This window comes from Cyprinodon tularosa, unplaced genomic scaffold (assembly GCF_016077235.1).
Source record: "Cyprinodon tularosa strain WSP-4 unplaced genomic scaffold, ASM1607723v1 ctg396, whole genome shotgun sequence".
NCBI lineage: Eukaryota > Metazoa > Chordata > Actinopteri > Cyprinodontiformes > Cyprinodontidae > Cyprinodon > Cyprinodon tularosa.
In genome coordinates this window covers 485,830-506,165 of record NW_024039114.1, presented here as the reverse complement: position 1 = coordinate 506,165, position 20,336 = coordinate 485,830, and the positions used below count along the sequence as shown (strand labels likewise).

Sequence of the window (20,336 nt, the reverse complement as noted above, 5' to 3'; positions counted from 1 at the left end):
GTCGTCTACAGGGGGTAATGAGGGATGATCAGCCTCCCAGGACCACCTCCCGATCAGGAGTCGTGAGGTCGGGAGAAAATCAAACATGTTTGAAATTCAGGCGGCCGTCGTGAGGTGGTCGTGGGCAAATCGTTCAGTGGGCAAACAAGGATTCTACTTCTTCTTCCTCTCCGATAAAAACGCAGAAGCATGCCTGAGGTGCGAGTGAAATTGAACAGACCGTGGTAGCCACGTTTACTCAAATACGTCGTCGCCTTTTCTTTTTAGGGCTTTCAGCACAAAACTGCTCAAATTGCCAAGGCAGCGCGTTTCACTCTAGTGAGCTTCATATTTAACAAAAGGCATCGACGCTGCCGTCTTTTTTCTCTTTTACTCGTTTGGCTTCCGGATAGACGAGTCCGAATAGCTCCATCTCACTGCGGAGCTGCGTCTGACGTGGTTTTTAGATGTACAGAGGAAGCAGGTAGATCGCATTAGTGTCAGGCCGCACAGTGAGAACATGTATGGTGAGCTGTGAACTCACACTGTACGACGAAACAGCAGGGTTGCAGTGCAGTGCAACGATAGAAAAAAAAACTCATACAGTGTATTCCCCGCTTTACGGGTCCATGATGTGTTTAAAATGTCTGACAGTTGGGGCGCTGCTTCGATGATGTAGTGGTTAGCTCACACGGTCCATGTATGGAGGCATTAGACCTCAACATGGCCGAGCCGGGTTTGAATCTGGCCTGTGGTCCTTTGCTGCATGTCTCTCCCCCTCTCATATCCCCTTTCCTGTCTGCCCACTTTACAATAAACGGGCCATTAGTGCCGTAAAAACCTCAATTGATTCCAAGGTGCTGAGAGCAGAAAAGTTTTCTTTCCTAGTTTAGTTTGAACTTTGAGAACAACAAACTGCAGAACATCCACAAAATCAAATATTTATCTTTGTTCAAAGACTAAATAGGTAAGATGATGTGATGTTTTAAATGAAAGATATTAGCTGTGTAAAACATTTTAAAAACCTCCCAGTTATGCCTGACCTTGTGTTTTTCTGTAGAAGATACCAATACTTTGGTTTATAATCAACAACATTAAGTCTACTACATTCCTATTTTCAAACATGATTACATAATCATTTAAACGAGAAGTCTGGTTATATTCAGAATTCAAACTTCTGAAAATACTTTAAACATGAAATTATTATATACTTTTCAATAAATGATAAGTGTTTTTAATTAAGAGTAATTTTCATGTGAATGTGCTTTACTGGAGGCATCCATGTTTGTCAAAGAACACTACTGCCACCTACTGGTTTGTGACGTCACGGTGCGGTATCGGCTGTTGATCAAGTCCCAGTGCTGTATCTGGTGTTTGTCACAACGTGCTATTATCCAAGTCATCTTGAAAACATTCTTCTTCTAAATGTTGGCTACATATTACGTGTTTTTTCTCTGGCCAGAAGTTCAATGTTAAAGGTATACTATGCAACCGGTGATGATATTCCAGCGAGGCTCCCCCCAGAGGGCGAAAGTAAAAGTGCACTGTCGTAAATATGCTGAGCTGTTCTCCTGGTTTCTCCGTCAAGCCAGGCACGGTTGTTTTGAGCTTAGCAGACAAGCAAACGAAACGAATCACCATTTCTACTGCGGTAAGTGACTATTTTGTTCCAATTTTCGAGTTTGAAAATTCTCGCTGGTTCCGCCATGATAACTGCACAAATATCACCACTGCGCTAGCAACGAGCATGCCTTTCACTTGGGGCGTGTAGCAGTTCTCGCCCTAAAGCAAGACCGACTCTCGCGAGACTTCTGAGCTTGTGGGTGCGGGTCGAGGGCTCCTGCAATTGCAAGTGCGGTATTTCCCCTACAGACCACTAGCCTGGGTGCCATTCCGAACTTAGTCCCGCCCACAAAGTTTGAGGTCGGGAAGTTCGGTCTGGCTCTGCTCCATAGTAGCGCGAGTATTATCGCCCACTGTCAGGCGATCCAATCAAATTGTCAGGGCGGGCTTTATACGATGATGGACAGATGACCAACAGTAACGTAATCAACCACGTGACCAAAGCGCGCTTGGGTGACAACAACAATGGCTGCCGCTGGAGAATTTGGGTGAGTAGATTCTGCTATTAGGTCTGTTCTAGAAGATATCGACAGCAAATTAATTTTAAAAGAGGAACAGAGAAACGCGATCAAGTCTCATCTTCTTATTATAGGCGTGCAACTGCACGCTTTGATTTTTGTGGACAACAACTATACCTCGCTTAACATACGTCACGCACTCCGTTGCTCTTATTGGTTGTAGGTCTATCCAATTGAGTGCAGAGGCATTTTTTTTCCTGGTTCGTTCGAAACACGCCCCATAATCACAGCTCTATGGAGCAGCATCAGACTCATATTCTGACTAGAATTGAGTCGGACTACGTCAGGCTAACAGACCACCAGGGCGGCCAAGAAAACCTTTGTTCAACCTGAAATGACTCATTTAATCATGCAAAACGTTATGGAACACATTAATTAACTGAAAAATGTTGCATAGTATGCCTTTAAATCCTCTCTCTTCATGTTGGCAATCCAACGACAAACCCGTCCGTGGAGGATCAGGAATCGGAAAGGATAAATAATTTTTTTTTTTTTTTTTTTTTTTTTACTTTTACCCGATGTATTCCAGCATCCAGCTGCCATGCATGTGGGCATTGTCAGTTTCACTATAGCTCTGGTGAATTTCAATGGTGAAGTCTTCTGGAAATCTTCAATAATTGTTGTTGATTGCAGATGTGTCTAGTAGTTCCCATTGATTTTGCTTGTAAAGCGGGGAGAATGGCGCTAGGCTTACCGCACCGTGACGTCACTGCTGGAAGATGGCAGGAGGGAGGTGTTACTATATTTGGGCAAAAATGGCCGCTCCCAGACTCGGTGATTAACTTACTGATTAATGCCAAATTCATTAAATCACAGCGAACGTATTAGTTTTAGGTATAGATAATGATCCATTGATCATTCCTTGTTAACCAGACTTTTCCTTTAAGGAATGTACTAAATGCCTTTTATATTATTCTGCATTTGTTGGAAACAGTTAAAAGTTTTAGGAAAATCAATAAATCCTGATTTTCTTTGGAATTCCAACACCACATTCTTTTTTACTTTTTTGAGATCAGTTTTATTGAGGGTACTGATCAGGACCGACTCACCCCTGCAGAACTCTGAAAGACATTGAGGATCTCCTGCTCAGTGATTGGCTGATTGGTGGCCTCAGGGTTGGCCTTGGATGCTGGAGTGAGGATGGAGTTGATGTAGGCGTCGATCAGCGGGATCAGCTGGGTGTGGATTGGCGTGGTGGTTTCACAGAGCTGACGATAGATCCAGTCCTGGAAGGTTCACAAACAGTGAGCTCATTTTAAAATCCCCTGGGGTTTTAAGGATTTCATGATTTCATGATGTCTCAACTTTGCTGTATTAGAACTTCCCAAACGACCCCCATTCCTAAGGGGCGGATCTGTTCGTCCGGTTCAATTTGCATGTTTTCTGAAGCCAAAACAAGGCTTTGTTTTTGGTCCACTTTATCAAGCTTTGAACTCAACGCTATTTCTGACATTTTGAATCTAAAATGCTTCCTGGATGGGAAGAAAAATGTCTTCAAACTTGGAAAAAGTCCAGTGGGTTGTTTTTTTTTTACTTTTTGGAGTGACTATGACCTGGAGGACTGAGAACCTTCACCAGCATATTAAACAAAAAAACATTTACTGAAAGGCACAGCATCACTGATCCTTCACCATGTGGAACATTTGGCTCCAAGTCTTATTCCAAATATTCATACCAAGCATGTTTGTTGCTACACTGCAAAAAATGAAATCTAGCAAGCCCATTTTGAAAGAAGTGTATTTTTCCTTTTTTTGAGCAGATGAGCAAGATAATTTGCTGAGATAATAAGATGATTCACAATTAAAATAAACAACAACTCCATTATCTTATTCTGGTGTATAATATGTAATTATCTAAGTTATTAAGGCAAAAAGACTCTTTCCATTGGCAGATCATCTTATTTATTGCCTAAATAGACTAATTTTAATGAATGGTTACTTATTTTCAGATGAGTGTTTGCAGTGAATAGGTGAAATCAGTCATCGGTAAGTAAGAATAGAATGCAGCTGTTATTGTTATTACACTGTCACGAATAGAGAGCAACAAAATTAGTTCTCGGCATTTAACCCCTCCCCTTTGGGAGCAGTGGGCTGCCATTTTGCCATTTTGAGGTTTCTCCCTATAAAAAGGGAAATTTTCCTCTCCACTGTCACTACAAGCATGCTTAGTGTGAGGGATTGCATTCGAGCCAACGAGTCAAATCAATCAACTGGTTTTCCTTAGATAGAAAATCCAGTCAAATTAATTCAAAGTGCCTTGAGATGACGTGTTGTGAATTGGCTCTATAGAAACTGAATTGAATTGAGTTTCTTAATACAGCAAAGAAAACATTTCTTTTATGGGGCAATGCTTTACTAATGACCAACACTTGACCCAAAGGTCCCCCTCCTCTCTGCATTTGCGTAACAGTGAGCTTTTAAGATTTCATTAACCCCCCTTCCTGCTGTGTGTATTGGCTTAATTCAAATAGAGGCCAGGGTCTAACTGAAACCAGCCTGTTGGGTCATATTTATAGACATATTAGCATTCATCATTAACTAGAAGCTAAGTGAACACTATCAACTCTAAAAAAAAGTATAGAATACTTTAAATACCTTCGTTTTAAGAGACGTTAAGAGAAAGCCGACATGGTTTGCAACGTTTAACCTTGACTGAACGTCGTCATATCGTCGGTGTTAGATCTACCTTAATGGAAACTTTGTGCTTGGTGAAGGCTCTGCTCCGCAGCAGCTGGTAGATGCAGTGGATGGGAAGAAATCCTGTGATGTTGGCACTCAGGTTGTTGGTCACCGCGACCCTCACAGCGTGAGCCGTAACCACCTACACAGAAACAACACAACACTTTATCCATCGGCTCACTGACTGCCTCATCATCTTCTAGCTTCTTTTCTGAAACGATCGTCTGAACATCTTGACCTATCTGGTGACCGTTTGGTTTATTCCTAGAGCCTTTATCTATAGTCAACTAAACATTTTGAAATTTTCCAAATACCTGAACTTAATTATTCAGAAGGATCAAATTCATTTTAGGTCATGGGGAGAATTTTAAAACCCCATTAAAGTTTCTGCTTTTTTAAAGGAAACAAACATATCAGCATTAAGTTACACTTTTATTTATCTCTGGAAAAAAGATTTAATCAAAGGTAAATATCAACAATTAACCAAATATTTAAGAAAAGGATAATGTAATTGAGGACAAAGTTATGTTCATGTTTCCCAAAAGTTCCTCTCACTCCATTCAGCTGAAATAATATCAGTGAGATGTTTTTTTAGCCTCTAACCGTGTGTGACATCGATCTGAGGAAAGTTGCTAGAGATTAGAGCTTCGGTCCGGCTCAGGGTTACCATTTCTACCTCCTGTCAGGCGTTGGGTTAACATGCATGTGAACTGGCTGGGTTTTGCTGCAGAAAAGCATCCCCAAACCATGACACTTCTGCTGCCATGCAGCAGAGCTGGCATGAAGCTACTTTTCTAGAATTCAGAGTTTGGTTTATGGCAAACATGTCCTCTGGTTTGGTGTCAAATACTTATCTTATATTTTCTAGGGCAAACTTCTGTCTGGCCATCATATTAATCTCTTTCTATACCTTCACATAAAAATAAAACTCTTTCTTTCTAAAGGCAGAAAATCGCATGTTTTAAACTATAGTGGCTGTTAAAACTAATATTAAAACATTATTTTTCCACATATCATACCATAGAGGTTCCTAGAATGGGGGTTTGGAACCCACAGGGGGCCAAGAGATACCAAGTGGAGGGTCCTGAGATGGTTATTACATCACTGTGATGTGGTTTCTGAGGTATATGAAAGGCTAAAGTATATATCGTACCTTGAAATAAGTAGATATCACATTTATTTTTTTATCTCACAAGTAATTTCAATATAAAATGTATACAATAAATTTTAAAATTCACAATTAAATAATGAAATTACATATTTAATTATCAATACTACATTTTAAATAAAGAATCAAATAACAAATTATACATAATAATATGTAAATTTAATAATACAAAAATAATAATATAAAAGAAAAAAAAACTTATTTTAAAATGAATTTCTTTATGATTTCTATATTTTCATGTTGGGGGCGTCACCAGTCTGTTGCATTGTTTGTTTGGGAGGGGCCACAGGCTGAAATATTAGGGGCCCCTGTCATAGAGAGGCTGGGTGTCCTTATGTTTTTAACGTCGCTGTGGAAAGGAGGCTGTTTAATAACTGTGAGCGGGAAATGCACACGGAGACGGATGGAGAGCATAAATACCTGTTCGGTGAAAATCTCCTGAGTGAAGATAGTTTTCATTTTGCTCAGAGAGCTCGGCTTGATGGCGATCTGTGAAAAGATAAACACCCCCCGGACAAAAACAACACCAAAAGAAAGAAAAAAACAATGAGAAACAGCGACGGCGTTAGGCTGGATAGGAGTGAAAACAACCTGCAGGCAGCAGTGCTGGTATTTTGTAATTCCCTCCTTTCATATTTCATAAGAAAACTCTACATGGCAGGCAGAGCACTGAATTGAAAGGAATGCCCTGGGGGTGGAAACAAGCAGGCTCTAAATCCAATTACATTACACATCTTAGTGGAAAACACACTGAGACAGGGAAACTACTTAGGACACATGGAGGAAACAATAGTTCACTTAATAAGTAATAAAATGGCAAATTGGCCACAGGGTATGATGCATCTTGTTTGACGTATGTAGGCTGCAAGTGTTTCATTAGCGTTTTGTCTGTATGCACTGCTGCTGCAGACGGGAGGGCACTACCTGGTCAGTCAGACAGATTTATTGATTCAAGACTCCCCCTCACCTTACCTTCATCCCCAAAGTAGAGCACACCAACTCAATAATGGAGCTGAGCTGGTTGCTATGGAAATACATGGCAACCAGTAATAGCATCTCTCCAAAAGAAGCTGATACGCCTGCAGCACTGTAAGGAAGAAGACACACAAGCACAAATATGCAATGAGAAGCGGCCGGGGATGGGCATCGGGTTTGGTGCATAATCCAGGATTGAATTTTAAATAAAACAGATTCCCTGCAACAATCTCCCACTCCAGAAACATCATCAGTGTGGAGCCTGTAAGTGGAGAAAATCTGCAGTTTCTACCCTAAAGTCACAACAAGGACGTTTTTAGTCTCTATGCAGCCATCTTACCTGTTCTTCAGTACTTCTACTAGTTTCAATAAACTGAGGCTTTATTATTTCTCAAGAAACATGAACCGGATCATCAACTGACCCAAACAGCAATATCTTATTCAAAGCTCAGCTGAGACAAGACTCAGCTTAGACCCGTACTGAGTATTGCAGGCTAACAAAGCACCCAAACGACTCCCCATTCCAAAGGAATGGACCCGTTCTTCTGGTTCAATTTGCATGTTTTCTAAGCCAAAACAAGTTTTTTGGCAACTATTTAAAGCAGGGGTCCCCAAACTTTTTCTTGTGAGGGCCACATAACTTTTCCCTTCTCTGATGAGGAGCCGGGGTCAGTTTGTAACAGAGAAATTGTGACGATTGCAATAGTGCCTAAATTTATGACGGGATTTATGTCTGTATGACGGGATTCATAGTGTCTCCGCAGGTTATATTCTTTGAATACCGCCACCGCCTCTTGATAGATGAGACAGACAGCCTTTTCTTTGCATTGAACCAAAAAATAATCGTTTGTCCAATTCAGGTTAAATACCCTGCATTCTGAATCAATTTTTCTCTTACCTAATCTTTTCGCCATTATTCCGTTCTCTCTTTACGGAAGAGCCTTTTGTGTTTAGGGCCACTAAAAATAAAAAAAATAAAAAGACTATTCAATTCTGACTTTTTTTTTCCTCAGAATTCTGAGAAAAAAGTCAGAATTGAATAGACTATTATTGTTTTGAATGGCCCTAATCCTCTTCCGTATCTCTTTGAGAGGGGCGGGTTTAAGATTTTTTGCTGGGGGTTTTCAGATAGGGGCACAGACCCCAAAAGGGTGGAACATTGTCACGTTATATGGGTGTATGAAAGAGTTACTAATAATTAATAATTGAAAAACTTCATAATTAAGGAACATTTTATTGCAAATGTCCAACTTTATTATCAAATAAAAAAAATAAAAAATAAACTTATATGAAAATACTTTCTGGTATTGTTCAGGGGGCCGGACCGAATGTGGAGGTGGGCCGGATCCGGCCCGCGAGCCGTAGTTTGGGGACCACTGATTTAGCTTCGAACTCAATGCTAATTCTGACATTTTAAATTGAAAAAGCTTCCTGGACGGGAAGCAAAACATCTTCAAAATTGGAAACAAAGTCCAGTGGTTTGTTTTTAGTTTTCTTTTTGTGTTTTGGAATAGACAAAGAGCTGTTCATTTTTGTTTTAACTTCCTAAAACATTTTATTATATCATTAGTTTATGTTATTATTATTAATTAAAGTAAAACGTTATATGATTGTATGGATGTTATATGGATAGTTCTTTTTTTACTTTTTTGGAATGACTCTGACCTGGATGATTGAGAATCTTCGCCAGCATTAGCTTCTGTTTGAGGACCTTCTTTACAAACAGACAATACCATAGAGCAGGTAAAGAGAAGCAAACAATCTGACTGTTTTCTTTCTTTTTCTCCACCATCTATTTATTAATAATTATATGTTTAGCATAAGAATTAAATTAAATATTATAATCCCATTAAATAACAACACATTGATAAGAACAGAGCAAAAGAAATCAAAGGTCTAAAGTCTGTAGAGCGAACTGGGCCTAATGTCTGTCGGTTCTAGTAAAGTCTAAGTATAAAACCAGTGAGTATTAATTTCAGAACCTCTAAAGTTAAAAGGTCAAACTCAAATGAGTCGATTGAGAGAAAATAGAAAAAGTAATTTATAATTGATATTTAAGATGTTATTCTGGAATCAGAACAGCTTGAATCCTTCTGAATCAGACAGTATTTCTGCGTGTCTTCACCCCTCAGAGGAGCCTGATCAGTGGGAGATTGCTCCTCCCCAAATGCAGGAGCAACAGCCTGCTGAACTCATTTGTTCCCAAAGCCATCAAGCTGTACAACTCCTCATTTGGTGGAAGGAGGAGGTGACAGGAGGAGAGACAAAGGTCAGAACCCCCTTCCTTGGACATCCTATGCAAAAAATTACCTATTGTCACTCATGTGTGAGATTATTTTCTGTCACTGTGCAATAAACACATGCCAACTACTGTATAGTCTGTGTAACTTTGAACGTATTTATATGGTCAGTACATTTTTGCAGTACAAGTGCACTAATCCAAATCAACTACTGCATAGTCTGTCCCTTAGCTCTCTACTGTGCAGATACTTTTATATCTAAGGGAAACATATTCCAGGACATTACAACTTTTTCTCTTTTTTATGCTCTTTTGTACTATATACACTCTTTTTATAATGTCTGCTGTATTTTCACATTTAATGGCATGTTGCTTTACCTCTTTGTACTCTAAATAATGTAATGGAACCAGAATTTCCCTGAAGGAGTAACCCAAAGGGATATAAACATTTGAGTTTAAGTCCAAGTCTAATTACATTCTTGTTTTCATCACCGGGAAATAAACAAAAGCTGATCAAGGTTTTTTTTTTTTTTTATACATTAAAAGGGAAAAATTGTTTCTCAAATGTTTTTCACTGAAAACAAACAGGACAGACCTAAGGGCTTCATTTAAGATCAGGTTTCTAATTATAGCCACGTTCAGGGGAAAGTTTGAAGTTTTTAGTATCATGAAAGGTTCAAGTTGTGTTTAAGAAGCTTTTAGGCTTCCAAGGCCTTTCTTTATACATCGCAGACGAAACGGCGTTTATTTGATCTGAAACAATCCGAACAATCATTAAGGTAAACATTAATATCAAAATAATAACTAATTTTAGAAGAGTGTAGCAAATAACATTTCTGAGAATCAGATTGGGTTTTTATTTTTAACACGTTTTATCCTATAAAAATGCTCTTAAAATATACAAGTAGATCTCCTTTTAGATAAATCCAAAAATAATCAGTAAATAAATTGATTAATAAAACAATCAATAGCTGCGGCTAAAGTTTCTCTCAAGAGACTCAAAGACCATTTCTAATACCGTGGGAATGAAAAATACAGATAACTAAGGGCAAAAAAAATGTATTTCTATTAAGATGAACTCAGCTTATCCCAACCACAACACCGAACTCATTTCTCAATAATATCACAGACTGCACAACACAAATTACCCACATTAACGACATTTAACAATATTTGAAAATGATCTCAGATATTATTGTTTTAATGTGCAAAAATCCAGAAATTTGAAGTTACTAATAGGGCTGGGCGATAATTCAATAACGATATATATCGATCGATAGACGTGTGGCGCAATAGAAAAAAAAGAGAGTCGATAAAAGTTCGATAAAAAAGAAACGCAGTTTTCCTTCCTTCTCATTGTAGCCTAGCATGTAGGTTTATGCTAGTCACTGCTTCCTCCCAACCAATCACAGTCGCGGACCCAGGCACACCGTCACAAAGCGCCGCCCTCTCAAACCACAACACAGAGCACATGAAGCTGTCGCAGCAAGGAGAGGCGGAGGAAATTGTTCCAAAGAAGGGTTTTTGTAGTTCGGCAGTCTGGCAGTATTTCGGTCATGGCAAGTCGGACCAAAAACAAACCACAGTCATCTGGAAAATGTGTCGGGAACCAGTGAAAACGAAGTCTGATAACACAACCAACTTTTTTTATCATCTCAGCCGCTCACACCCGCAGGAGTACGAGCTGTGTAGGCCCCGGCGCGGCTCTCCTCCGAGGAATTTCGGGAAAATATATATATATATATTCAGTTCTGGGCAGTTTCCCACGTAGTTCTAACAATTGAGAGAAAAATGCTGAGGGGCCAGAAACTTCAAAGTAATAACTCAGGTTAAAACAGGAAACTAAGCTGAACCTGGTTCAGCTTAGAAGAATGGCGCCGGCGGCAGGGGGTTCCATTTATTTATTTGTTATATTTATTTTGGTCACTTTAGTTTATTTTTTGTCAGTATTTAATAACATAACTCAGGTATCTTAAGTTATTTTTCTTTAACACAATTCTGTTATGGTTAAAAAAGTTGGTTAAATAAAGATTTAATTGGAAGTCTGTGTTTGTGTTCTTTATTAAAATTAAATCATTTAGCAATATTATAAAAAGTCCAGGCAGAGCTGCACATAAAATATGGTTTCAAATCTTTTCAATAATTATCGATATCGATCAATATGCATTTCTTTTAATCGATAAGCTTTTCTTTTTTTTCGCCCAGCCCTAGTTACTAATTACAAAAATAAACAAGCACTTAATAGGCTACTGCCTTTAAGTATCGATACGTTTTTTTCCTGTTAAAAGGGAGTTTTTCCTCTCCACTGTCGCTAAAAGCATGCTTAGTGTAAGGATTGCCTTAGAGTCGATGAGTCGATGCTAACAACTGGTTTTCCTTAAACAGAAAAATTCAATTTGACTGTATGATCTGATTGAATTGTAAAGAGCCTTGAGATGACATGCGTTGTGAATTGGCGCTATAGAAATAAACTGAATTGAATCAAATTTCGATATTTCTGTCAACCCTAACTGCAGCCTTTATTTAGGCGATTGTAGTCTAATAAAGAGCTTCTGACATACTGTAAACAAAAGCATATGTGAAAGACTTTACCTTTCAAAATATTCCTCCTCTTTGATCATCCAACTTAACCACATCACCATGAGCTGTTCTTGCTCTGGAGTGCTACAAAAAACACACAAATTAGGAGAAATGCAATAAATGTGAGAAATAAGACCAACATTTCAAAGACAATAGAACAACATGGTTGAAAACAGACTCAGGTGATGTTAATGAAGTCCCATTGTTGCAGACAGAAGCCTCATTTACACTACCCTCTGCAAACCGATCCGTGCCCAGTTTGGATCAGTTAACATTGCATGCTAGCACGGTTCCTTGCCTCCTAGTGATGATCTACTGTACTACCGCTCTCTAGAGGTGAACAAACAAATTAGCCTGGTGGAGCCCATAACATTCAGGAAGTTTGCGGAGAGTCAGATGAAGAAGGCAGCCTAGCCTAGATGGTCTAATCAGGGCTTACAGACGCAGGAAGCAACGACAGGCGTTGAGGTTAATTATATTGCTCATTAGTGGAAATCGTGTGGCGAGGTAGGGAAGCTAGTATTTTTATGAACGACTGAAATTTAATGATTACGGAGGCTGACTGTTAGGAGATGATGCGATCTTCTCACACGTTTTTTGTTATCTGAGAACCAAGCCAGAACTGAACCACGCCGAGCCCTACTGAGGATCTAGTACCATGTTAGCGTGGTTCGGTTGTATCTGGGATGGTCCGGTTCAGTTCTGCGTACCATTTAGACTCAACAGTTATCTCGGTTACTGTGCTCTGACCGATCTCTGCATGGTTTCAAAAGCGTAGTCTAAATGGGGCTGTTAGTAAACAGTGCATGCTGCAAAACATAGAGAATAATAACTAAGTACCTGACCAGGGTGGGGAAGGCCAGCAGTTTGCAGAAGGACAGAGAAACGAAGCGAACCCCAGCAGGAGTGGCTGGAGGCCGGCTGGTCATCAGCTGCAGCAGCTGCTCTGCTTCTTCATCCGTAGGCCTGAAGACGAGTCCAATTAACAACACAACTGTTTTATTTGAAACATCCAAGGGCTCTAAAAGAGGCTAAACACTGACTGTGGAACCAGAAAGAAAGGGCGCAGGTGTAATGCCTCTCACCTGAGACCAGCGATGCCCATGAGGGCGCAGTAAAGTCTCAGCAGAGCGCTGGCCTTCACCACGTGCTCCTCCCTGAGACCAGAGTAACCCGAACCACTCTCTTCTTCCATGTTAGCGTCATTGGGCACGTGTGTGCTGCGCGAGCGTGGCAGGATAGCCACCAGTTCCAGCAGCAGCTGTCTGCGCATCTGCCACAGCACTGAGCTGCTTTCTCTCTTCCTCTGAAAGTGGACCGGAAAGAAGAGGAAAACCTCAGAAGTCAACATCACAGCATCAGCAATAATAAATACAACTTTTATTCTCTAAAATACTGGAAATAATGATCGAAATAAATCAAAGAACCAATCACGGATGAAGCTTTATGGATAAATGTTATTTTCCAACAGGAATAATTTATTTCTGTCAAGATGAGACCAAATAAGTAGAAAAATTTTCTCAGGTTTTAAACACCTTTACATTCAATTCAAGCACTTTCCAAAATCAGTTTCCCCAGATTAAAGGACCAGGCGCAGCACATTACCTCCTGCTACCATTTATATTATACCATTTATATATTATACCATTTAAAGGGTGGGTCCCAAAGAAGGGGTCGGGACCCTATGGAAGGTAGCCAGATGGTTTTCACAATCATCGTGATGTAATCACCACATCACAGTAGATTTAATGTTTATTCATTTTGTTACATTATTCAAATGTTAAATAAACAAATAAGTTGTAAAATACAGAAACAAATGTTCCATTAAATAATTAAAAACATATTTCAAATGAATAATTCAATCATTTAATATTATGTTGAAAATAGCCTGGTGCATTTTTATTTTTTAGAGACACTGGATGGAAAACCTCTGACTGCATTTACAGCGACATAAATCAACGAATTAAATGGCAGATAAGAATGAAAATGCGTCAGCATGGTAGTGGGAATATTCAGATCGTATAGAAATCCTAATCTGACCCAGTGGTCTTTTATGCTGAACTGACTGATGATTAGAATGCTTGCTGTTTTTTTCTGCCGGATAAAACGCAGCATCGCTGCGGTGGGATTTAAAACAATGATTCCACTGTCCTTCCAGCTGCCCTTAACCAACATTAGCTTAATTTACTTATAATTATTATTATTATAAATATTACTAATACTAGTATCAATATGATGCTTAACTACACAGTCAATTACATATGACAGTAGCTAAAAAAATTCTAAATACCAGCAATCCAATTTTAGACTGAACTGGATTGAAAAGAATAGATTGTAAATCTTGAGAATCAATACTTGATACAGTAGCAGCCATTCAAAATGGCCCTACGAAGGGATTTTGCTCCCAGCAAAACCACCTCCAACTTCCAGCCACTGGGGGGACATAGGGTCTGACCAGCAGATGACGTGTCTTTTAGATCTTAATGTCCACAAATCATGGCAGAAAGAATGTTTTAGTACAAAGATTGATGTTTAGAAAGAAATTGAAGGGGGACCAGCAAAGGCGCAGCCAAGGGCGCATCAAGGAAAGTGGGGAAAGTTTGAATGGCTACCACTGTATTTCAATCAATATTCAGGCTTTCTTAATACAAGTTGCCGCAATGTGTTCAAAATGTCAAACTTGAAAATACAAAACATTCAAAGACGTTTTTATTTTAGCCCAAGCTTTAATGTCAGCTTAAGGTTTTTGCATACAACAAAGAACTGAAAACTAGAAGGATGATAAACTAAGGCTACGTTCACACTGCAGCCTGAAGTGACCCAATTCCGATTTTTTTGCCCATATGTGACCTGTATCTGATCTTTTTATGACAGTCTGAACGACACAGATCGGATTTTTTCAAATGCGACCCAGGCCACTTAGATATGTGGTCCTGAATCCGATACGTATCTGATCTTTTCAAATGCGACCTGTGTCTGTACGGCCAGGTCGCATTCATCCGACTTACACGTCATTGATACTTGACAAATGTTACTAAACGTTACTAATCTGCGTCCTACTAAGCGGAGGCGGGAAAAACTAACAACCATGGCGGAAGATAACACAGAGAGCAGTCAATGGAGAGAAAGTGAGGTTGCTGACCTAATTCATATTTGGAAAGATAGCTCGATTCAGACCAAACTTGAAGGGTCTTACCGGAACCGGGGGATATTTGAAAACATTTCCCGAGAAATGGCCGATCGGGGATACAAACGCTCCTGGATCCAATGCCAACGGAAAATCAAGAGCCTCCGGGCCAAATATAAGGAGGAGAAGAACTTAAAGAACGCAATATACGCTGCGGTATTACGAGTCATGTTTACTTCCGCAAACACTGAGGACGCTTGCTACATGTGACGTCATTGCGTCCTCGAGTCCGCATGCGGGACACTTCGGTTGAATGCTTTCAGTTCACACAGTAGATCACATACAAGTCGCATATACTTGGAAGTGTGAACGGACACGCAAAAACATCCGATTTCACACAAAAAAATCGGAATTTAGCATTAAGGCCTGCAGTGTGAACGTAGCCTAAGTTGTCAGAATGAGTTGTTTAGATTTCTACATTATCATTAATTCAAAGTGCTTCAGTTTTAATGTTACTCATTGCTGTTTTGGTTGGACGCAACTCCAGCTAAAGAACCTAGCATATGTTATCTACCCAGGATTTTTGCAAAATCGATGTTTAGAGAATGAGATCGATTAGTTTTATAATGACGCATGTGACGTTCACATTCAAATGCCGACCCAAGTAACACACCGCTCAGCAAGCTGTCCCAACTGAAGTCTGATGTCTGGAACCATTTTGGATTTAAAAAGGCTAAAGATAATGTGCTGTATATGTGACATTAAGGTTGATTCCCTCTACATTGATGATTAGTGGCGCCTCGCATCTACAGACCAAGATGACTTCAAGCCAGACAGCTTTAAATAAAGCCAATAGGTTGACTGAAGAGATTAACAAATGAGGGCTGACCAGCAAACACCCTGTAGTTGATACAGACAACGCTGTAAATATGGTTTTTGCTGTGAACATAATGCAGCTCATGCATGTCTGCTGTGTCACGTCTGCCTGCTCGAGTAAGGCTTCACTTTTTCACTTTTCGAAAACAAGTTTGCACTTTTGAGACAGTTTTGTACACATCTCAAGTTTAAACTGTCTGATTTACAAGTTTGCACTTGTGTTTAATGTGACAGGAAAAAAATAAACAGTTGAATCGATTTAGAACTGTATGAATCGAAATCGAATCGATTCAGGACTTTGGCCAAAATACCCAGCCCTAGTGGTTACGCCATTTTAAATGAGTGTACGAACATCTAGTGGTTTAAAAAGTAGTGGAATCGAAATTTCCCAAAATGCTCCTTGAAAGTAGTGATCATCCATGGTCACTAGACGGGCAGATATATCCCAGAATGCTTTCCATGCAAATAATTATGGGATTTACTGTCACTGTGCAACTAATAACAAAGATGGCGCAGGGAGGAGTTACGTGACCAACAGAGAAAAAACAGTGATCATCTGTCGGAACGGTCAGTTAACTGATTTCACTATAAGGTCCACTATTTAGTCCCCGCTCTTGAGGGATTGAGGGATTTAGGGGCGGACGTTCGCAGACAGCTAATGTCTTATTTAAATGTAGTAAAACTAAACAGCTTACAGTAATTTTAATGTATGATATCTATATTGAATACTTTTCTCTAATATTAGTTCTTTTTACTGGTATAACTTATCTTGTATTGCTTTAATAAAAGCTTTTAGGTCATGTTTACACTTTTCCTCATGGCTGCCTGTAGAGGAACAAGGGGTGAAGCTACGGGGCGACCCACTTCCTGCTCACCTGTTGTCCGTTGCGAATGAACATGCTGAACCAGGTACGGACTTTGCTGTTGGTTCCCAGCAGCAGACCGCTGACGTAGGACACCAGCGGGCTGACCGCCTCGTCCGCCGTATCGGGTTTGTAGTCCAAAGTGAGCGCCACGCCCAGACCAGGCAGGTGGCACTCCTCCACCTGGACACAAGGGGAGGAGTCAATATGATGATCACATGTTAGTGCTTATGGAGTCTATCTTAAATAAAAACTATATTTAAAAGATAGTTTCGAAATAAAGAAATAGTAGATGGATGGATAAAACTGGGATTATAACTGGGATTATTCCTTATATGCAACTTTAGTTTTCATATATAGGAAGACCTAGAAGCAATAAAAAAAAAACTCTTCTTCCCCAGATGTTTGTAGGAACCCAGAGATGGTGATCGCACCATGAAATGCTACAAAAACTAAAATACTTTGCAGGAGACGAGTCGTGCTGAGACATCATTCTGCAGAGCAATGAATTTTCACAGCCTCCTGGGGCCTTGTTCAATAACTGACCCAACCATGTAACCTACTCTAGAGGAGCAACGGAAGCCAGAAGACAAATTTCTCCCCTCAGGGTTCACACCGAAGCTTGTATCACAACATAAATCAGCGAGGAGACAAATCTCTCTCGCTAACCTCTACCATGAGAGTCCATCTTGGTAGAGAAAAGGGTTGACAGCACAACAGAGCCAATTACACAAGTTAGTGATCAGATTTACACCGTATATCAGTTTAGTAACCGGGTGTTCTTTATCGTTATTCCAGTCTCTGTGCAAAGATTCAGCATTTCACCAAACAGAGACTCTTAGACTGAAGCATTTACCGTGTTTCTAGAAACAATCCAATCTGGGCACATAACCATGCCCTCACACAGAAAGGAAAAGATGTAGAAAAATGTGCTAATAAGCTTTTCTGGCATTTACCATTAATAATAACACAGGAACCTTAAAGATAACAGAGTGAGCCTGATGCAAATGAGACTTAACCAAACCAAAACATTTCTGGGAGGCTTCAGATTTACAACGTCTGCTTTTTATTAGGAGCTGTTTGTTTTGTTTGTTTCTACTGTAGCAAAGAAATGAGATGTTTATGTCATTTAGGTCCAATTTATCTAAGCGTTTCCCACAACCACTGAATGCAACAAGGTTGATGTTTCTAAAGGAAAAGAATAATTTAAATCAACAGTAGCGCAAAACTACGACACCTCCTGTTCTCTATAGACTGTTTTTCTGTTTGTTTTTGTACAGATAATATTTGTTATTGGTTAGAAATACCTAAATGTTATTATTCATGCTTTCTCAATCAGGAGGAGACCTCCCATTCTACCTGACCTACATCAGGGGACACATCTCACAGATTTGGGAAGCTTTCCCTTTCCACACAAATTAAAATATCCTCTGGAACATTTACTTATTTAGTTAGTTTAGTTTTTTATTTTAACATTTATTTAAAATCTGAAATATTTGAGGGTCAAAAGAGAAACACAGAAAAGGTCTACAGTACAGACCAAATGTTTGGAAGCACCTTCTTATTCAAAGAGTTTTCTTTATTTTCATGACTATGAAAATTATAGATTCCCACTGAAGGCATCAAAACTATGAATTAACACATCTGGAATAATATACATAACAAAAAAGTGTGAAACAACTGAAAATATGTCTTATATTCTAGGTTCTTCAAAGAAGCCACCTTTTGCTTTGATTACACTTCGCACACTCTTGGCATTGTCTTGATGAGCTTCCAGAGGTCGTCACCTGAAATGGTTTTCACTTCACAGGTGTCTCCTGTCAATAAGTTAATAAGTGGGATTCCTTGCCTTATGGGGTTGGGACCATCGGTTGTGTTGTGCAGAAGTCATGTTGATTCACAGCTGATAGCCCTACTGAATAGACTGTTAGAATCTGCATTATCGTAAGACAAAAGCAGCTAAGTAAAGAAAAAGGAGTGGCCATCATTGCTTTAAGAAATGAAGGTCAGTCAGTCCGAAAAATTGGCAAAACTTTAAAAAGTGTCCCCAAATACAGTCACAAAACCATCAAGCGCTACAAAGACACTGGCTCACATGAGGACCGCCCCAGGAAAGGAGGACCAAGAGTCCCCTCTGCTGTGGAGAATAAGTTCATCCGAGTCACCAGCCTCAGGGTTAGGGTTAGCTCAGATTAGAGAGCAGGTCAACGCCACACAGAGTTCTAGCAGCAGATTCTAAAACAACTGTTAAAAAGAGACTGTGAACATCAGGCCTTCATGGTAAAATAGCTGCTAGGAAACCGCTGCTAAGGACAGGCAACATGCAGAAGAGACTTGCTTTGGTTAAAGAACACAATGAATGGACATTAGACCAGTGGAATTCTGTGCTTTGGTCTGATGAGTCCAAATTTGAGATCTTTGGTTCCAACCATCGTGTCTTTGTGCGACACAGAAAAGGTGAACGGATGGACTCTACATGCCTGGTTCCCACCGTGAAGCACGGAGGAGGAGGTGTCATGGTGTGGGGGTGCTTTGCTGGTGACACTGCATCTTTCAGCAGCATGCTATTCCTTCCAGTTTGCGTTTGGTTGGACCATCATTTATTTTTCAAAAGGACAATGACCCCAAACACACCTCCAGGCTGTGTAAGGGCTATTTGACCAAGCAGGAGTGTGAGAGGATGCTGCACCAGATGACCTGGCCTCCACAATCACCACACCTGAACCCAATGGAGATGGTTTATGGCGAGCTGGACTGCATAGTGAAGGCAGAGGGGCCAACAAGTGCTAAGCATCTCTGGGGACTCCTTCAAGACAGCTGGAAGACCATTTCAAGTGACGACCTCTGGAAGCTCATCAAGAGAATGCCAAGAGTAATGCGAAGCAGTAATCAAAGCAAACGGTGAATACTTTGAAGAACCAAGAATAAATTACATATTTTCAGTTATTTTTACACTTTTTTGTTTAGTATATAGTTCCATGTGTGTTAATTCATAGTTTAGATGCCTTCAGCTTGAATCTACCATTTTCATAATCATGAAGATAAAGAAAACTCTTTGAATGAGATTGGGTGTCCACATTATAGTAATGCATATGAGGTAAATAGTAAAGCAAAGTTGTTTTATTTCTTAAGTTAAAGTGGAAACCAAGGCAAGTAAAGATCAACCCCAGAAAACATCCCCGTTTCATCCTCCATTGATTGGAATTATAGTGCGACTTACCACCATGGCTCTGATGTTCAGGGCTTGCGAGGGATTCATCTGGCAGAGCTGCCTGAGGGCTTCGGTTCTGCGCCGACCCCCCACGCTCTCCTCGTCCTGTCGTTCTCCGTTCTTGATCAGGCCTCTGCAAACTACCACCAAACACAGCCACGTCTCAGCACCTCCAAGGCATTTGGAGGACTTTCCCTTTGCTGTGGCACACTCCCGTCCTCCATTAGCGCTTTAAACCCCAGAATCATGACTCATTTGCTGTCAGAGGAACGATTCTAATCTCATCAGGGAGGCATTATTTCATTTTCCCTTCAGTTCCCCCTCAGCAGACAGCTTATAAAGTAAAATGTTATGACTGAATAAGACTATGGAACGGCCTCAAATCATATCAGTTTCCTCTCTCTGCGAAATCCAACATCTGTTCTATGTATAATGATTTTTAAAAACTCAGTCAAGTACACGATGATTATCAGCTGATTGATTTAAATAAAGTCTTTCT

At 39.9% G+C, this 20,336-nt stretch overlaps 1 protein-coding gene across 1 annotated transcript in view; it reads right to left on the bottom strand.

Annotated features, from left to right (window-relative positions):
- Window positions 1–20,336, bottom strand: part of ints2 (integrator complex subunit 2) — a 45,744-nt gene that overhangs the window by 17,193 nt on the left and 8,215 nt on the right. Inside the window, exons 6-14 of the mRNA XM_038297761.1 lie at window positions 19,847–19,977; window positions 16,639–16,809; window positions 12,846–13,066; window positions 12,601–12,726; window positions 11,773–11,844; window positions 6,939–7,053; window positions 6,387–6,455; window positions 4,806–4,940; window positions 3,170–3,346 (exon numbers count right to left, since the gene is read on the bottom strand). Coding sequence (XP_038153689.1) covers window positions 3,170–3,346; window positions 4,806–4,940; window positions 6,387–6,455; window positions 6,939–7,053; window positions 11,773–11,844; window positions 12,601–12,726; window positions 12,846–13,066; window positions 16,639–16,809; window positions 19,847–19,977 — 1,217 coding nt within the window. The remainder of the gene's footprint in view (window positions 1–3,169; window positions 3,347–4,805; window positions 4,941–6,386; window positions 6,456–6,938; window positions 7,054–11,772; window positions 11,845–12,600; window positions 12,727–12,845; window positions 13,067–16,638; window positions 16,810–19,846; window positions 19,978–20,336) is intronic.